The 19,103-nt window shown below is 43.4% G+C and overlaps 1 protein-coding gene across 3 annotated transcripts in view; it reads right to left on the bottom strand.

Moving 5' to 3' along the window:
- GORAB (golgin, RAB6 interacting) overlaps positions 1 to 19,103 on the bottom strand; it is a 217,832-nt gene that overhangs the window by 147,323 nt on the left and 51,406 nt on the right. For 2 of the 3 annotated variants that reach the window (XM_069737146.1, XM_069737144.1), the window contains exon 3: positions 16,686 to 16,787. The exons of the other annotated variant lie outside the window; for it this stretch is intronic. In XM_069737146.1, the coding sequence (XP_069593247.1) occupies positions 16,686 to 16,787 (102 nt within the window). The remainder of the gene's footprint in view (positions 1 to 16,685; positions 16,788 to 19,103) is intronic. 3 annotated transcript variants of the gene reach the window in all.

Genomic DNA, 19,103 nt, shown 5'->3' with positions numbered 1-19,103 from the left:
GCGGATTTTTATGATTGGCAGCCGTCACACACTGAAAAACGCTTTTTATTGCAAAAAATATTTTTTGCGTTACCACATTTTGAGAGCTATAATTTTTCCATATTTTGGTCCACAGAGTCATGTGAGGTCTTGTTTTTTGCGGGACGAGTTGACGTTTTTATTGGTAACATTTTCGGCATGTGACATTTTTTGATCGCTTTTTATTCCGATTTTTGTGAGGAAGAATGACCAAAACCCAGCTATTCATGAATTTCTTTTGGGGGAGGCGTTTATACCGTTCCGCGTATGGTAAAATTGATAAAGCAGTTTTATTCTTCGGGTCAGTACGATTACAGCGACACCTCATTTATATCATTTTTTTTATGTTTTGGCGCTTTTATACAATAAAAACTATTTTACAGAAAAAATAATTATTTTTGCATCGTTTTATTCTCAGGACTATAACTTTTTTATTTTTTTGCTTATGCTTTGTGGCGGCTCGTTTTTTGTGGGACAAGATGACGCTTTCAGCGGTACCATGGATATTTATATCTGTCTTTTTGATTGCATGTTATTCCACTTTTTGTTTGGCGGTATGATAATAAAGCGTTGTTTTTTGCCTCTTTTTTTTTCTTAAGGTGTTTACTGAAGGGGTTAACTAGTGGGCTAGTTTTATAGGTTGGGTCGTTACAGATGCGGCGATACTAAATGTGTGTACTTTTATTGTTTTGTTTTGTTTTTTATTTAGATGAAGAAATGTATTTATGGGAATAATATTTTTTTTTTCTCATTATTTAGGAATTTTTTTTTTTTTTTCACATTTGGAAATTTTTTTTTTTTTACTTTTTTATTTTGTCCCAGGGGGGGGACATCACAGATCGGTGATCTGACAGTTTGCACAGCACTCTGTCAGATCACCGATCTGACATGCAGCACTGCAGGCTTCACAGTGCCTGCTCTGAGCAGGCTCTGTGAAGCCACCTCCCTCCCTGCAGGACCCGGATCCGCGGCCATCTTGGATCCGGGGCTGGAGCAGGCAGGGAGGGAGGTAAGACCCTCGCAGCAACGCGATCACATCGCGTTGCTGCGGGGGGCTCAGGGAAGCCCGCAGGGAGCCCCCTCCCTGCGGGAAGCTTCCCTATACCGCCGGCACATCGCGATCATCTTTGATCGCGGTGTGCCAGGGGTTAATGTGCCGGGGGCGGTCCGTGACCGCTCCTGGCACATGGTGCCGCATGTCAGCTGCGATAGGCAGCTGACACCCGGCCGCGCTCCCCCCGTGAGCGCTGCCGATCGCATATGACGTGCTATCCCGTCGGTGGTCATAGGGGCCCACCCCACCTCAACAGGATAGAACATCTAATGTCAGAAAGGGGTTAAAAAGATCATAAGAAAGGTCTTTGTACTGTCCCCTCATATACTTATACATTAAAATAAGATCACCCCTTAGCCTTTGTTTTTCCAAACTAAAAAGCCCCAAGTGTAATAATCTATCTTGATATTGCAGACGCCTCAGTCCTCTAATAACCTCTCTCTTCTCTGCACCCGCTCTAGTTCAGCTATGTCTTTCTTATACACCGGAGACCAGAACTGTACAACGTATTCTAAGTGTGGTCGAACTAGTGACTTGTATAGAGGTAAAATTATGTTCTCCTTATGAGCATCTGTGCCTCTTTTAACCCCTTTACCCCCAAGGGTTGTTTGCACGTTAATGACCGGGCCAATTTTTACAATTCTGACCACTGTCCCTTTATGAGGTTATAACTCTGGAACGCTTCAACGGTTCCCAGTGATTCTGACAGTGTTTTCTCGTGACATATTGTACTTCATGATAGTCGTAAAATTTCTTTGATATTACCTGCGTTTATTTGTGAAAAAAACTTGGCGAAAATTTTGAAAATATCGCAATTTTCTAACTTTGAATTTTTATGCAATTAAATCACAGAGATATGTCACACAAAATACTTAATAAGTAACATTTCCCACATGTCTACTTTACATCAGCACAATTTTGGAACCAACATTGTTTTTTCTTAGGGAGTTGTAAGGGTTAAAAGTTGACCAGCAATTTCTCATTTTTACAACACCATTTGTTTTTAGGGACCACTTCTCATTTGAAGTCATTTTGAGGGGTCTATATGATAGAAAATAAACAAGTGTGACACTATTCTAAAAACTGCACCCCTCAAGATGCTCAAAACCACATTCAAGAAGTTTATTAACCCTTCTGGTGCTTCACAGGAATTTTTGGAATGTTTAAATAAAATGAACATTTAACTTGTTTTCACAAAAAAATTTACTTCAGCTCCAATTTGTTTTGTTTTATTTTACCAAGGGTAACAGAAGAAAATGGACCCCAAAAGTCGTTGTACAATTTGTCCTGAGTACACTGATACCCCATATGTGGGGGTAAACCACTGTTTGGGAGCATGGGAGAACTCGGAAGGGAAGGAGCGCCATTTGACTTTTCAATGCAAAATTGACTGGAATTGAGATGGGACGCCATGTTTCATTTGGAGAGCCACTGATGTGCCTAAACATTGAAACCCCCCACAAGTGACACCATTTTGGAAAGTAGACCGCCTAAGGAACTTATCTAGATGTGTGGTGAGCACTTTGACCCACCAAGGGCTTCACAGAAGTTTATAATGCAGAGCCGTAAAAATAAAAATTCATTTTTTTCCCCACAAAAATTATTTTTTAGCCCCCAGTTTTGTATTTTCCCAAGGGTAACAGGAGAAATTTGACCCAAAAGTTGTTGTCCACTTTGTCCTGAGTACGCTGATACCCCATATGTGGGGGGGGAACCACCGTTTGGGCGCATGGGAGGGCTTGGAAGGGAAGAAGCGCCATTTGGAATGCAGACTTAGATGAAAAGGTCTGCAGGCTTCACATTGCGTTTGCAGAGCCCCTAATGTACCTAAACAGTAGAAATCCCCCACAAGTGACACCATTTTGGAAAGTAGACCGCTAAGAAACTCATCTAGATGTGTTGTGAGAGATTTGAACCCCCAAGTGTTTCACTACAGTTTATAACGCAGAGCCGTGAAAACAAAAAAATATTTTTTTTTTCCACAAAAATTATTTTTTAGCCCCCAGTTTTGTATTTTTCCTAGAGTAACAGTTGAAATTGGACCATAAAAGTTGTTGTCCTATTTGTCCTGAGTACGCTGATACCCCATATGTTGGGGTAAACCCTTGTTTGGGCACACGGGAGAGCTCGGAAGGGAAGGAGCACTGTTTTACTTTTTCAACGCAGAATTGGCTGGAATTGAGATCGGACGCCATGTCGCGTTTGGAGAGCCCCTGATGTGCCTAAACAGTGGAAACCCCCCAATTATAACTGAAACCCTAATCCAAACACACCCCTAACCCTAATCCCAACGGTAACCCTAACCACACCTCTAACCCTGACAAACCCCTAACCCTAATCCACACCCTATTCCCAACCGTAAATGTAATCCAAACCCTAACCGTAACTTTAGCCCCAACCCTAACTTTAGCCCCAACCCTAACTGTAGCCTTAACCCTAGCCCCAACCCTAACCCTAACGGGAAAATGGAAATGAATACATTTTTTAAAAAATTTTTTCCCTAACTAAGGGGGTGATGAAGGGGGGTTTGATTTACTTTTATAGCGGGTTTTTTAGCGGATTTTTATGATTGGCAGCCGTCATACACTGAAAGACGCTTTTTATTGCAAAAAATATTTTTTGCGTTACCACATTTTGAGAGCTATAATTTTTCCAGATTTTGGTCCACAGAGTCATGTGAGGTCTTGTTTTTTGCAGGACGAGTTGACGTTTTTATTGGTAACCTTTTCGGGCACGTGACATTTTTTTGATCGCTTTTTATTCCGACTTTTGGGAGGCAGAATGACCAAAAACCAGCTATTCATGAATTTCTTTTGGGGGAGGCGTTTATACCGTTCCGCGTTTGGTAAAATTGATAAAGCAGTTTTATTCTTCTGATCAGTACGATTACAGCGATACCTCATTTATATCATTTTTTTATGTTTTGGCGCTTTTATACGATAAAAACTATTTGTGACGGGGTGTACGGCAGAGCAAGAAGGGACAACCGGCCGAGGGATGATTCAACAGATTTATTATCAAGAACGCTGGAACAACACATGCAGGTAGATCTACAGAGTCCACAATTAGTCCAATGGAACAGGTTCGGGGGCACCTCCCGATAATCCTTGTGCCAGGTAACAAAGCAATAGTCCACAATTAGTCCAAGGGATCCCAAAACAATCTCACGAACGACGAGATATGTCCTCAGCTCAAGTCTCGCCCCGTTCGCTTCCACAGTCCCAGATGGACATGGGGTCTTGCCTCAGCTAAGAATCCCCACTCCTTCTCCTTCAAGGATCAACTCACATCTGATCTCAAAATAAGAATGGATTGTCTGAGCTCCTGGGATCCGCCCATGAAGGGGGGGGTCACACCTTCTATTCAATGGTTGGGTCCACAAGAAGATTCTAGACTGGTGGGCTCCAGGCAGTCTAGGTAGTATTTACATTTGACTAGCCACCTGCTGTGAGGAAGAATGGCTATTCTTTCCCTAGTGGTGTGGACAAAGCTTAATTACATTATAGCTCAGGGCTGCAAGTATTGGGGGAAGGAGACAGGTTAGTTACATACACCCCATGACATTGCAAAATGTACAGTAAATACAACGAAAGAGAAGTCACATCACATGACATATTATACAAAATACAGGACAGGGATAAAAGTACAGATCATGACACTATTTTATAGAAAAAATAATTATTTTTGCATCGCTTTATTCTCAGGACTATAACTTTTTTACTTTTTTGCTGATGATGATCTGTGGCGGCTCGTTTTTTGCGGGACAAGATGACGTTTTCAGCGGTACCATGGTTATTTATATCCGTTTTTTTGATCACGTGTTATTCCACTTTTTGTTCGGCGGTATGATAATAAAGCGTTGTTTTTTGCCTCTTTTTTTTTCTTACGGTGTTTACTGAAGGGGTTCACTAGTGGGCCAGATTTATAGGTCGGGTCGTAACGGACGTGGCGATACTAAATATGTGTACTTTTATTGTTTTTTTTTTTTGTTTTTTTTAGATAAAGAAATGTATTTATAGGAACAATATATATAATTATTTTTTACACATGTGAATATTTTTTGTTTTTTACACTATAACATTGCCCCAGGAGGGTTCATCATGTTAGGCTACGTTCACATTAGCGTCATGCGACGCTGCGTCGTCGATGCACGACAACGCATGCGTCATGCGCCCCTATCTTTATCATTGGGGACGCATGCGTTGCGTTGTCGTGCGTTTTCGGTAAAACGCACGACGCATGCGTCGTTTCACCGCACCTGGGTGGCGTCGGAGACGCTACATGTTGCATTTTTGTAGCGTCTAAAAAAAGCACGCGTCGCACTTGCGTCATTGCGTTACAATTTCCCATTGAAACCAATTGACAACGCACTTGCGTCGCGTGTGTGCGTCGTGCGTGCGTTGTGCAACGCATGAGTCGTTAGATAAAATTAAACAAAAAAATGTCTAGACAGTGCAAACAGTGATAAAAACATCCCCCATATATAAAGAAAATGTTTGGATTGTTTGTCACTTCTGCTGCAGGCTACACATCAGGCTACACATCAGACTACATCAGACCAGACTGTCTTTTCATCCGCTGTCCAGAGATGTAAGTATAGAATGATTCTCTGCATTTTCTACATGTTTTTTAAAATTGTTTTTGCAAGTTGTGTATTATATTCTGCACTGTGGTTGTTTAAAGATAGTGTTGTATTTTTCGTCTGGTTGTGATGTATGGCGTTGTATAGGATGGCGTTTCATTGTCTGCGGCCTTGATTATTGTTCTTTCCAGGATAGATTTTTCTTTTCCATTTTTTGGTTTGGTGGTGTTTTTTTGTATTCAGTTGTGATGTTTTATTCTTGCGTTATATGAATTTTATTGTCTCCGGCCATGTTGGTTTTGTTGTAAAGTATGGTAGTGTATAGAATGATTCTGCGCCCTTTTATTAAATGTAATAATTTTTTTTGCAAGTTGTGTATTATGTTCAGCACTGTGGTTGTGTAAAGACATTGTTGTATGTTTCTGGTTGTGATGTATGGCCTTTTATTGTATCCGTCCCTGTTGGATTTATTGTAAAGTATAGTATAGAATGATTCTGCGCCCTTTTATTAAATGTAATAATTTATATTGCAAGTTGTGTATTATGTTCTGCACTGTGGTTGTGTAAAGACATTGTTGTATGTTTCTGGTTGTGATGTATGGCCTTTTATTGTTTTTGGCCCTGTCGGTTTTATTGTAAAGTATGGTGTGTTATTATCGTTTCTGCCCTTAATTTTTGGGGGTTGTTAATTTTTTCCTTTCAAAAATCTATTGTGTTTTTTGGGTTGCTCCGTGCATACTGTATTTAAAAAAAAAAAAAAAAAAACTCTTTTGGGATTACGACATAGGGTCTGTTGTATATTTGTTTTATCATCTTTAGGCTTTTGTTTACTCTGGCATTGGGTTGTCTCTGCCATTGTTTCTTTTAATCAATGTGGCAGTGTTGTTTGCTTAGCGTTGGGGTACCGTCACACTATACGATTTACCTACGATCACGACCAGCGATATGACCTGGCCGTGATCGTAGGTAAATCGTAGTGTGGTCGCCGGAGAGCTGTCACACAGACAGCTCTCCAGCAACCAACGATGCCGAGGTCCCTGGGTAACCAGGGTAAACATCGGGTAACTAAGCGCAGGACCGCGCTTAGTTACCCGATGTTTACCCTGGTTACAAGCGTTAAACTAAAAAACAAACAAACAGCACATACTTACATCTGGTGTCCGTCACGTCCCTTGCCGTCTCTGCTTCCCGCACTCAGTGACTGCCGGCCGTAAAGTGAAAGTGAAAGCACAGCCGCTGTGCTCTGCTTTCACTTTACGGCCGGCAGTCACAGTGCGGGAAGCAGACGGCAAGGGACCTGACGGACACCAGAATGTAAGTATGTGCTGTTTGTTTTTTTTTAGTTTAACGCTTGTAACCAGGGTAAACATCGGGTAACTAAGCGCGGTCCTGCGCTTAGTTACCCGATGTTTACCCTGGTTACAAGCGAACGCATCGCTGGATCGCATCGCTAGATCGCTAGATCGGTGTCACACACACCGATCTAGCGATGACAGCGGGAGATCCAGCGATGAAAGAAAGTTCCAAACGATCTGCTACGACGTACGATTCTCAGCAGGATCCCTGATCGCTGCTGCGTGTCAGACACAGCGATATCGTAACGATATCGCTGGAACGTCACGAATCGTACCGTCGTAGCGATCAAAATGGTATAGTGTGACGGTACCCTTAGTTCAGTTGGAGTGCAATGTTCTTTGTGGTTGAAATGTAAATGTTTTTTATTTTCTTTTTTTTTTTTTGTTTTTTTTATATTGCTGTATTGTGCATAGGAGCATAGGATAAATGTTATCTTGTTCTTTATTTCAGAATTGCATTATGGCCAGCGATTCCAGCAACACCCCACCGCTGAGGAGTCCGGCGAGTACATGATCTACTATTGCTTACTATTCGCTGTCATTTGTAGATGGGTCACTCAACTTTTTGGTAAACTATTTTGCAGGCTTCTTCAAGTGAGGAGGAGAGCCAGGAGGAACAGAGGGAGCAGGAGCAGAGACCACGGGGCCAAGCTGTGGTTGCAGGACGGCGAGCAAGTTTTTATGTCAAACCTATTCCTTTTTTTTCGTTAATTTTTTTGTTTTTGAGGGTATGGGGGGTGGTGGGAGGGGGTGGAGGTGGAGGTGGTGGTGGTAGGTGGCGGTGTAGGAGGTAGGGACAACATTTTTCATCTTGCAAACATTAATATTTTACATTTATTCTAGGTTTCACTACGGGCCCATGATGACCCACTGGATATCGACATGATGGTGGCATCCATAGAGGAACGGGGCCCGTTGTGGGACAGCCGTGACCCCCGGCACGCGGACCAGGGCATATTGCGCCATTTGTGGATAGAGGTGGCACAATCGCTGTGGGATGGCTTCGACAGCGCTTCCCCCACGGGCCAAACTAAATTTCGTAAGTATTTCCAAAATGCAGCTGTGACCCATCATGCCAGGATTACACAACCGTCTGTGATGTCTTCTATTGGGATTGCACACGGTTGCATAATCGTTTTCAATATATTCTCTAAAACTTTTTTTTTTTTTTAATTTATACACAGTTAAACAATTGAAGACCAGATGGCGCTCCATGAAGGACCGTTTCAAGAGGGGCCTGAAAAAGGAGGGACAGATCCGTAGTGGTGCTGCAGCGTCAAGGACCTCTGTCTACAAATACAACCGTATATTGCAGTTCTTGCGACCGGTCCTTGACAGCAGAGAGTAAGTATAGTACCTATGCACACACCTAGTTTTTACAACATGCATATTCACGTACTATATTCCAGCCACGTAGCTTATTGCCCAGCCATTTATTTTGGCAAGTACGAAGTATAGAAATGAAGAAAAAAATGCAAGCTCACCGAGGCGTGAAAAGTAAAAAATACATACTTTTATCCACTTCAATCATAAGCAGAGGATGAAACATCAGCACAATACAATAGACACTATCTACGCGTTTCAGGTGACAGGGAACATCAGACCTGAAACGCGTAGATAGTGTTTTTATTGTATTGTGCAGATGTTTCATCCTCTGCTTCTGATTGAAGTGAATAAAGTATTTAGTTTTTACTTTTCACGCCTTGGTTAACTTGGATTTTTTTATTCATTTCTGGTCTTCTAACGCTTGACACAGCGGCTCCGTGCTCTGAGCCTTCTGGGATTACTACAATGGTGAGCTTGACTTACTATTTATTTCCCTGAAATCAGAAGTATACAGAACACAGAAAGATAGTAGATTGGCCATGCCCAGGCAATATTTCATAGTGGAGTAGTATAGTGCCCATCCAGGTGTATCCCAGTTTTTTTACACACAAAAACTTAAAATATAATAGACACGGCATACCTTCTACTGCAAGGCAGGTTATGTTCCCATGGTTGCTCAGCTCGCAGGACCTGTGATGATGTCTCGGTCACATGACCGTGACGTCATGGCAGTTCCAACGATAAGCGTAATTGTCGGGCGTTACAAACCGCAACCATGGGTGACTATTTTGAAATAAATAAATGCTTTTTTTTATATATATTGATGCGGCATATGCAGTGTCAATATTAAAAATAGGTTAATATTAACGGCGGCAATGGATACCGCCGGTAAAGTTAATTAATGACGCATGTGAAATGTTATATTTAGTATACTAATGGTTTCCTTATGTTTTCACAGAACACACAGCAGCACCCGCGAGACTGTCCGACCCTCTGGAGCGGTCCTTCGTGAAGCGCCATCTGAACCGTCGCAGCCATCCCACAGCGAGAGCAGGTCTGCACCACCACAATCTGGCAAACCGGCAGCCGGTCCATCAGATGTTCCCCTGGCCGAGGCCTCTGTCGCTCCTTCCTTCGGGTCTTCCCGACAGCGTCAGCGTGCCTCGGACAGGGCGGTCATGCCCGAATTTTTACATTTGAGCACCGTATTCCAGAATGGTTTCAAGGCGCTGTGCGATAAAATGTCCAATATCGACCGGCGTCTTGAAAACATCGAATCGGAGCTCTCGAGGCCGGCCAAACATTTTTTTAGTGCCATTCACAAGAGCATGGTTGAACATCTTACGCCGGAACTCCAGATTTCGGTCATGCAGGGCTGCAACAACGCATATGTCACTGCTCTGCAGCAGGCTCGGGTCATGCAGTCAGCGACAAATGTGCCCGCAGTACCATCGCTGGCTGCCATGACTCCGACTCCTGCTGCAGAGCACCACCACAGAGCTCCGCGTGCCGAGGGCCACCGCCACCGCCACCACAGAACAGAGCCCCAAAGTTCTGATCATGCCAGGCCTTCAAGGGCACACAGACGGGAAGCCGACCCACACCCAGAGGGAGAGAGGAGGAAAAAAAGAAGAAGACGACGACAAGCACTACAACCTTGGCTATGGCTGCTCCCAAAACAACCACCAGTACACAGCCTGGGTCGACCCGGAGAACACCAAGTACCCAGCCTGGGTCTACACGGAGTACACCCAGTACCCAGCCTGGGTCTACAAGGAGTACACCTAGTACACAGCCTGGGTCTACCCGGAGCCGGAGTAGCCAGCCAAGGACACTGGTCGTCCCTCCTCCTCCCTCACCTCCTGCTTTGGCAGTCTCGCCACCGTCAACTGGCTGGATTGATGTCGGCATCCCGTCTGGTGTCATAGACTATGCTGCTTCCTCCCCCTCGTCCTCCTCCTCAGTCTCCTCAACACCCCCCAAAAGTGGGGTATATCAATCCCCCTTAATTGCAGACATAGATACCCCATAACATTTCCCTTTTCTTTTTTTTTTGTGTCCCTAATAAAATTGTTATTTTTTTTAAAAATACTGAGTTTTTACTGTCTCAAATAAAGTTTGCACCAAATCACACCATGCGCCGTATACACAAATCTTGTCTTTGTAACACCTGATGTGCAATGTCTGACAATATTTTATAAAATTTTTTTTTTATTTTTTTATAGGGCTGTCGCTCATTGTACTATGAGATGTTACAAACACAAACAGCATTGCTCAATATGTCAAGTTTAAAATGTACCATCACACAACGATTTCAGTAACGATATAGTTGGTTTTTGTGTGTAACCAACGTTATCTTTTCTGAAATCATACAACAATTAGGCCCCTGCTGTGAGATTTTTGGTGTCAGCGAATGATTAGGAATTTTTGGGGGTAACTTATCACACGCTGTCATTGTTGGATCGGCATGTTTGACACCGATCCAGCGATGTCTTTGTTTTAAACAAGGGAATATTGGGTTACTAGCGCAGTGTTTTAAACACTCAAATAAATGAACAATACCCCAAAAGAAAAAAAAAAAAGGTGTCAACCACGTCCCTCGCCGTCATCTTTCCGCACTGACTGACACTGATAACCGCCCGTAAAGCAGAGCACACCGTTGACTTAATAATAAACGCTGTGCTGTGCTTTAGGGCTGGCACAGTACGGAAAGCTGACGGCGATGGACATGTCACACACCGGAATGTAAGGGTTTTTTTATTTTTTTAAATTACATTTACAATGGTAAACAGGGAAAACATCGTGAGTGCGGCCATGCGCTTCATAACATTACCCAGATTACACGGGGACTTGCTCTTTTTTGGTCGCTGGAGAGCTGTCTGTGTGACAGCTCTCCAGCAACCACGCGACAACTAAACAACGATCACGGTCCGGTCGTATCACTGGTCGGTATCGTTGGATAATAGTTTTATTACGGTACCTTAAGAATATTGGTCAGGTGAGGTGGTAGCAATGTTCACAGTGTCACCACTATTTGACTCTGGACGAATTCTAGCATCCTGAGTGCAATAGTGTTAACTCTGTAGAGTTTTGCAAACATGATCGTCTCCCTCCTTGTCAAGCCAGGTTCCATATGCAAATAGTCTGCAGGATTAAAAATGGTTGACAAGGTGGGAGCCGATCATGTTATACGTCAAAACTATGGAACACACGGCTGAAATAATCTTTTGTTTTGTCACAGTCCATTTGGGTACTGGTGCTCACATAAATTTTGTGGGACACACATTACTTTCCATAACATTGGATTTTACAATTTGATTACTATGGAAAAACATATGGGAGATTTGTTTTGTGAAAACGGAAAGGCACAAGAACTTTATTTCAGAACACAACGCATTAGACAATCAGGGGACATTATAACAATGACCTTACATAGGATGGTAAAATGACATGGACTCCACAGTGTTTACATGACATCATAATACCAAGATGAATTAAACCATTTGATCTTGCCATGAAACACGGCCAACATCTGAAACAAAGTATGCAGCAAATTGGTCCCTCATATGAGCAATCTCCACAGTTGTCCGCAGAGGATGATCTTGATAATCAGGCAATGGATTTGGTATGGGTTCATCGAGTTCCACGTTGACTCTCTCTTTATCAATAATAAAATTGTGGAGAACCACACACGCCTTCACCACCTCATCCACTGTCTCAATTTTCAAATTTATAGCGGATCCTAAGATACGCCATTTGGAGACAAGGATTCCAAAGGCGCACTCCACAGTTCTTCTGGCCCTGGACAGTCTATAATTAAAAATACTTTTGGTGCGGTCCAACCCCCGACTGGAGTACGGTTTAAGTAGGTTGCCACTCATTTGAAAAGCCTCATCCCCAACCACAACAAATGGCAGGGCCGGGCCTTCGGTGTTGGGAAGAAGTCGTGGTTGGGGGAAATTAAAATTGTTCTCGTATAATCTTCGGCCCATGTCAGACTCCTTAAATGTCCGTGAATCATTTGCACGGCCAAACGCTACAATGTCCACAGCGAGAAACCTGCAGTCCGCACCTGCAATTGCCATGAGCACAGTGGAAAAGTATTTTTTATAATTAAAAAACAGAGATCCACTTCTTGAAGGCTTGGTAATCCTAATGTGCTTCCCATCCACGGCTCCAATACAGTTAGGGAAAGAACACACTTGTTCGAATTTTTGGGCGTTGGCCTGCCATAATTCTGTTGTAGGGATGGGTAAAAATTCCTCCCGGAGGTTGTCCCACAATGCGCGGCATGTGTCGGCAATAATACCAGACAGTGTGGAGACTCCAATCCGAAACTGGAAATGCAGTGATCTCAAGGTCTCTCCGGTAGCAAGGAAACTGACAAGAAGAAAAATAAATAAATGTAATTAAATTGTTATGAAAGAATTTTTCATTCTTAATTACAATCCCCCACCCCACAAAACCAAAACACGTTACTTTAAAAAATGGCAAGAACATATAAATCCCTCACATTGCATTACGTACCGTAGAGTCACCAGCAGACGTTCCTTGGGGGAAATCGATTTACGGAGCTGCGTGTCCTGCCTGGAAATGGTTCCTTCCACCAGACGCAGCAGATATCGGAAGCTGTTTTGTGACATCCTGGTGTATTCAAAGTATTTCTCCTGGTTCTCATTTAATTCGCCAAACAGACAATGGTAGGCTCCACGACTCTCTCGGACTTCCACTATAGGGTGTAGCCAAAAACGCCGACGACTCCTTCTCCGTAGTTTGTCTCTTTTCCTCTGTTCATGACAGGCAATAGCATAAGCAATAGCAAGGGCTAATTCCAGCTCAAAATTGAGGTAGATACTCTCCATGGGACGATCCATCTTGATGCTGTATGGTTGGAAATAATCTATGCCGGGGTATATATACCACTATTACATTAATACCCACCCTCATCTACCCATTGGTGGCATTATCTATTGTCTAGACACTAGACCCACCCTCTTCTATTCATTGGTGGTGTTATCTAGTGTCTAGACACTAAATTGTGTGGAAAGATAACATCATTGTTTGACAACGCATGCGTCGTAAAACGCTGCGCTTTTTGGAAAAACGCAAAAAAAAACGCACAAAAAACGCTGCGTTTTACGACGCATCCGTTCGACGCATGCGTCAAAAATGGTGCGTTTTTGCGTGCGTTTCCGATCCGTCGTGCGTTGCGTCGGCGACGCAGCGTCGCATGACGCTAATGTGAACGTAGGCTTATAGTGTAAGATCGCTGATCGGACACTTTGCTGTGCACTGTGTCAGATCTGATGTGCACTTTTGAAGGCTTCCCGACGCCTGCTCCCTGCAGGACCCAGATGCCGCGGCCATTTTGGATCCGGGCCTGCTGCAGGGAGGAGGAGGTAAGAGACCCTCGCAGCAACGCGATCACATCGCGTTGCTCCGGGGGTCTCAGGGAAGCCCGCAGGGAGCCCCCTCCCTGCGCGATGCTTCCCTATACCGCCGGAACACTGCGATCATGTTTGATCGCAGTGTGCCGGGGGTTAATGTGCCGGGTGTGGTCCATGACCGCTCCTGGCACATAGTGCCGGATGTCAGCTGCGATAGTCAGCTGACACCCGGCCGCGATCGGCCGTGCTCCCCCCGTGGGCGCAGCTGATGGCGCTGGACGTACTATTCCGTCCTTGGGAAGTAGGGCCCACCCCACATGGACGGAATGGTATGTCCAATGGCAAAAAGGGGTTAATGCATTCCATTATTTGCCTTTGTAGCAGCTGCCTGACACTGGCCACTACACGTGAGTTTGTCATCCACCCATACACTCTTTTTTATTGACTGTTTCGCCCAGAGTTTTAGAATTAAGCACATAGTAATACATCTTATTACTTCTGCCCAAGTGCATGACCTTACATTTATCCCCATTAAAGCTCATTTTAAAAGCTCATTAAGGCTCATTTGCCATCAACTATTGCTTCAATCAGGTCTTTGTGTAAACACATTGTTTTCAATGTATATTTTTTTGTATTCACTTTATTATGGACAAAAGCAAAATCTAAAAATAAAGGAATATACAGTGCCTTGCAAAAGTATTCGGCCCCCTGGAACTTTTCAACCTTTTCACACATATCTTGCTTCAAACAAAGAAACCAAATGTAAATTTTTGGTGAAGAAAGTGGAACACAATTGTGAAGTCGAACGAAATTTATTGGTTATTTTAAATTTTTATGGAAATTCAAAAACTGAAAAGTGGGGCGTGCAATATTATTCAGACCCTTTAACTTAATACTTTGTTGCGCCACCTTTTGCTGCGATTACAGCTGCAAGTCGCTTGGGGTATGTCTTTATCAGCTTTAAAGGGAACCTGTCACCCCGAAAATCGCGGGTGAGGTAATCCCACCGGCATCAGGGGCTTATCTGCAGCATTCTGTAATGCTGTAGATAAGCCCCCGATGTTACCTGAAAAAGGAGAAAAAGACGTTAGATTATACTCACCCAGGGGCGGTGCCGCTGCTGGTCAGGTCGGATGGGCGTCTCCGGTCCGCTCCGGCGCCTCCTATCTTCTTTCCATGACGTCCTCTTCTGATCTTCAGCCACGGCTCCGGCGCAGGCGTACTTTGCTCTGCCCTCTTGAGGGCAGAGGATAGTACTGCAGTGCGCAGGCGCCGGAAAGGTCAGAGGCCCGGCGCCTGCACACTGCAGTACTTTGTCTGCCCTCAACAGGGCAGAGCAAAGTACGCCTGCGCCAGAGCCGTGGCTGAAGATCAGAAGAGGACGTCATGGAAAGAAGATAGGAGGCGCCGGAGCGGACCGGAGACGCCCATCCGACCTGACCAGCAGCGGGACCGCCCCTGGGTGAGTATAATATAACGTCTTTTTCTCCTTTTTCAGGTAACATCGGGGGCTTATCTACAGCATTACAGAATGCTGCAGATAAGCCCCTGATGCCGGTGGGATTACCTCACCCGCGATTTTCGGGGTGACAGGTTCCCTTTAAACATCGAGAGACTGAAATGCTTTCCCATTCTTCCTTGTCAAACATCTCAAGCTCAGTGAGGTTTGATGGAGATCGTTTGTGAACAGTAGTTTTCAGCTCTTTCCACAGATTCTCGATTGGATTGAGGTCTGGACTTTGACTTGGCCACTCTAAAACCTGGATACGTTTATTTGTGAACCGTTCCATTGCATATTTTGCTTTATGTTTGGGATCATTGTCTTGTTGGAAGACAAATCTCTGTCCCAGTCTCAGGTCTTTTGCAGACTCCAACTGGTTTTCTTCAAGAATGGTCCTGTATTTGGCTCCATCCATCTTCTCATCAATTTTAACCATCTTCCCTGTACCTGCTGAAGAAAAGCAGGCCCAAACCATGATGCTGCCACCACCATGTTTGACAGTGGGGATGGTGTGTTCAGGGTGATGAGCTGTGTTGCCTTTATGCCAAACATATCGTTTGGCATTGCTGCCAAAAAGTTCGATTTTCGTTTCACCTGACCAGGGCACCTTCTTCCACATGTTTGGTGTGTTTCCCAGGTGGCTTGTTGCAAACTTTAAACAACACTTTTTATGGATATCTTTGAGAAATGGCTTTCTTCTTGCCACTCTTAAATAAAGGCCAGATTTGTGCAGTGTACGACTGATTGTTGTCCTATGGACAGACTGTCCCACTTCAGTTGTAGATCTCTGCAGTTCATCCAGAGTGATCATGGGCCTCTTGGCTGCATCTCTGATCAGTCTTCTCCTTGTTTGAGATGAAAGTTTAGAAAGACGCCCGGGTCTTGGTAGATTTGCAGTGGTATGATACTCCTTCCATTTCAATATGATCGCTTGCACAGTGCTCCTTGGAATGTTTAAAGTTTTGGAAAACATTTTGTATCTAAGTCCGGCTTTAAAGTTCTCCACAACAGTATCACGGAACTGCCTGCTGTGTTCCTTGGTCTTCATGATGCTCTCTGTGCTTCAAACCAAACCCTGAGACTATCACAGAGCAGGTGCATTTATACTGAGACTTGATTACACACAGGTGGATTATATTTATCATCATTAGGCATTTAGGACAACATTGGATCATTCAGAGATCCACAATGAACTTCTGGAGTGAGTTTGCCCCGTGAAAGTAAAGGGGCCAAATAATATTGCACGCCCCACTTTTCAGTTTTCCACAAAAATTTTAAAAAAATAAATAAATAAATTTTGTTCATCTTCACAACTGTGTTCCACTTGTTGTTGATTCTTCACCAAAAATGTACATTTGGTATCTTCATGTTTGAAGCATGATATGTGGGAAAAGGTTGAAAAGTTTAAGGGGTCGAACACTTTCGCAAGGCACTGTAATATGAAACAAAGAAAGAGCTTCACCTTTCAGCAATTGCTTTTGCAAGTAGAGCTTTCTTGCGTTTATTCTTTTCTTCCATTAAACGCTGCTCTAGTTGAAGTTGTTCCAAACGAGTTTTCTCTCTTCTGTTGGTAGAAAGGCTACAGTAAGTGTCATTTTTAATGTATCACGGTAATACAAATTTGAGAACAGAACAAAAAGTTTACCTCTAGGATTAATTGTAAAGCAAAATATATTATCTACTACAATAAAAAAATAATGGAAACATTTGCTTACAGATGTTGTAGCACTCCATGCTGTGGAACTGTAAATTGTGGTCTAAAAGATTCTAAGGAAAGTATTTACCTCAATAGTTGCTCCTCAGCATCTTTATAGCTGGCTCCACTAGGGCAGGGCTGTGATCTATGACCAAAGTTTTGATGCAGGGAGTCAGACACACTTACTGTCTTATCAGTGTTCAGTCTTCAGTTCTCTCTCCTCCTGCCAGCTCTGCCTCCTCACATACCTTTTTTATCCGAAGAAGTAAATTCTTATATACTACTAGCTTAAAACAGAGTTTAGACAGATGCATGTAAAATTGTTCAATTTTTCTCTAGATAAAAAGAACAATTGGTCAACTCTGCCATCTGTATGTCCATTTTTCAGATCTGTATATAAGTTTCTGGCATTTAATTTTATACACTGAAAAAAAAATTATACAAGGCCAAATTCAGATCCTATGCTAATATTTGCAATGAATCCATTAAAAAATTTTGCCACACAGATGATGGCGGTATGGAATTTGTTATTTTTACGCAGCAATTGAAGTTAATGGGAGACTCCAATTTTCTAGACGCAGACCATAAATTATCTGAACTACCTATTCAAGTGCATTGATCTATGCAAGCTGTCTGGGATATTGAGAGCACAAGGATCAAAAACACGTGACTGAATGAGTCAGTACAAGGAGATCAGACACTGTACAGCAAGGAGACTGCTGGTATAGTAGCTTGTTATAATCCGTGAGAAAAGGTAGACAAGCCGGCAACTGCAAAACATACACTTTGACAAAAGAGACAATAAAGATAAACCGGATAGTAGGTTTAAAAAGCTTCTCACCTGTTGAATTATTTTTTAATAATCTGATCTGTGCTGTATTGTAATATGAAAGTTTTTTTTTCTTTTTAATATCTTCCCTTTGAGGATTTTCACTCCTTTACAGTCTCTTCTATCAGTTTAGGCAGCTTCCTGTGATTTTTTATTTTTACTAACAAAACCCATCATCCTTTTCACCGCCCACACAGTAAGTGCAAGCACCATGCTACCCAAGCTGTAGGGGGTGCTCTTCTCTGCAACGCTCACTACACCCTCATTAGCTGTCTAGAGAGCGTGCTCCCACATTGCTCTGAAACATTCATTTCAGCATTGGAACAGTAACAGAGAAGCTATTCTGGGTCTTCTCATCCCTGATGTTACAGTCAGCGCTATGAGTGGGAGTCGATTTTGGTGAAGTCAGAGTAAGTATAAAATGGAGCGACTCCACTCCTAAAATATATAATAAATTGGGTTCAGTACAGGATTTGCAGTAAATGTTTTCATAAAAATTTGGAAAAGCTATGAAATTTCCTATAAATGTATGTTCTGTTCCTGGTCTAAGGATCACTGCTTTTAGCAGATATGAATCTGTGCTGCACTTTATGTACATGCTCAGTAGTGACCAGTGCTATGGAGTCGGAAATCAGGGAAATGGAGGAGTCTGAGTCAGAGTCGGTGGTTTGGCTTACCGACTCCACAACCATGGTTACAGCACCAGTCAGCTACCCTTTATTACAATTCTGGATGTAGAGGTCAGTGTTACATATCACCCTTTAGAGTGCGTGTCCACGGTCCGGATTGTCGGCGCTTTGGACAGAGCAGAAAACCCACTCCGCCCAAAGTGCCGCCCCCTTCTGTACGAGCGATGATTTTGGATGTGTTCATTGCACACATCCGGAATCGCCGCACCCTATACATAGGACCCTGTTATTTACCTTGCGGCGACGGAGCATCGCCGCAAGGCAAACAGACATGCTGCGATATAAAAAGACGGGCCGCATGTCCGTAAACGCAAGGCCGCACACATAGTGGAGACGGGATTTCATAAAATGCTGTAACATCTGGACGCTGCAGTTGTGCGCAGCGTTCAATCCGCAGCTAATCCGGATGTAATCCGGCCCGTGGACACATACCCTTAGTGTATTGTGCAATAAAAACTGGACCAGCATCCAAACTTCCTGTAGTATGTCAGCCAGCCCCTTATCTCCTGCTGTTACACTGTTTCTTATGCTGGTTTGTTTGGGGGAGCTGCGTGGATGATATATTATTAGTGATCCACACAAAGCAGGGCAGGAAGACTGCGATTAGGAGTTTAAAGGAGGCGCTGAGCAAGACCAGCAACGCTCTCTCTACTGCATCGCCCTTTA

The sequence above is a fragment of the Ranitomeya imitator genome, chromosome 8 (assembly GCF_032444005.1).
Source record: "Ranitomeya imitator isolate aRanImi1 chromosome 8, aRanImi1.pri, whole genome shotgun sequence".
NCBI lineage: Eukaryota > Metazoa > Chordata > Amphibia > Anura > Dendrobatidae > Ranitomeya > Ranitomeya imitator.
Note: the sequence above shows the minus strand (reverse complement) of the source record. Positions and strands in the feature narration are given on the sequence as shown.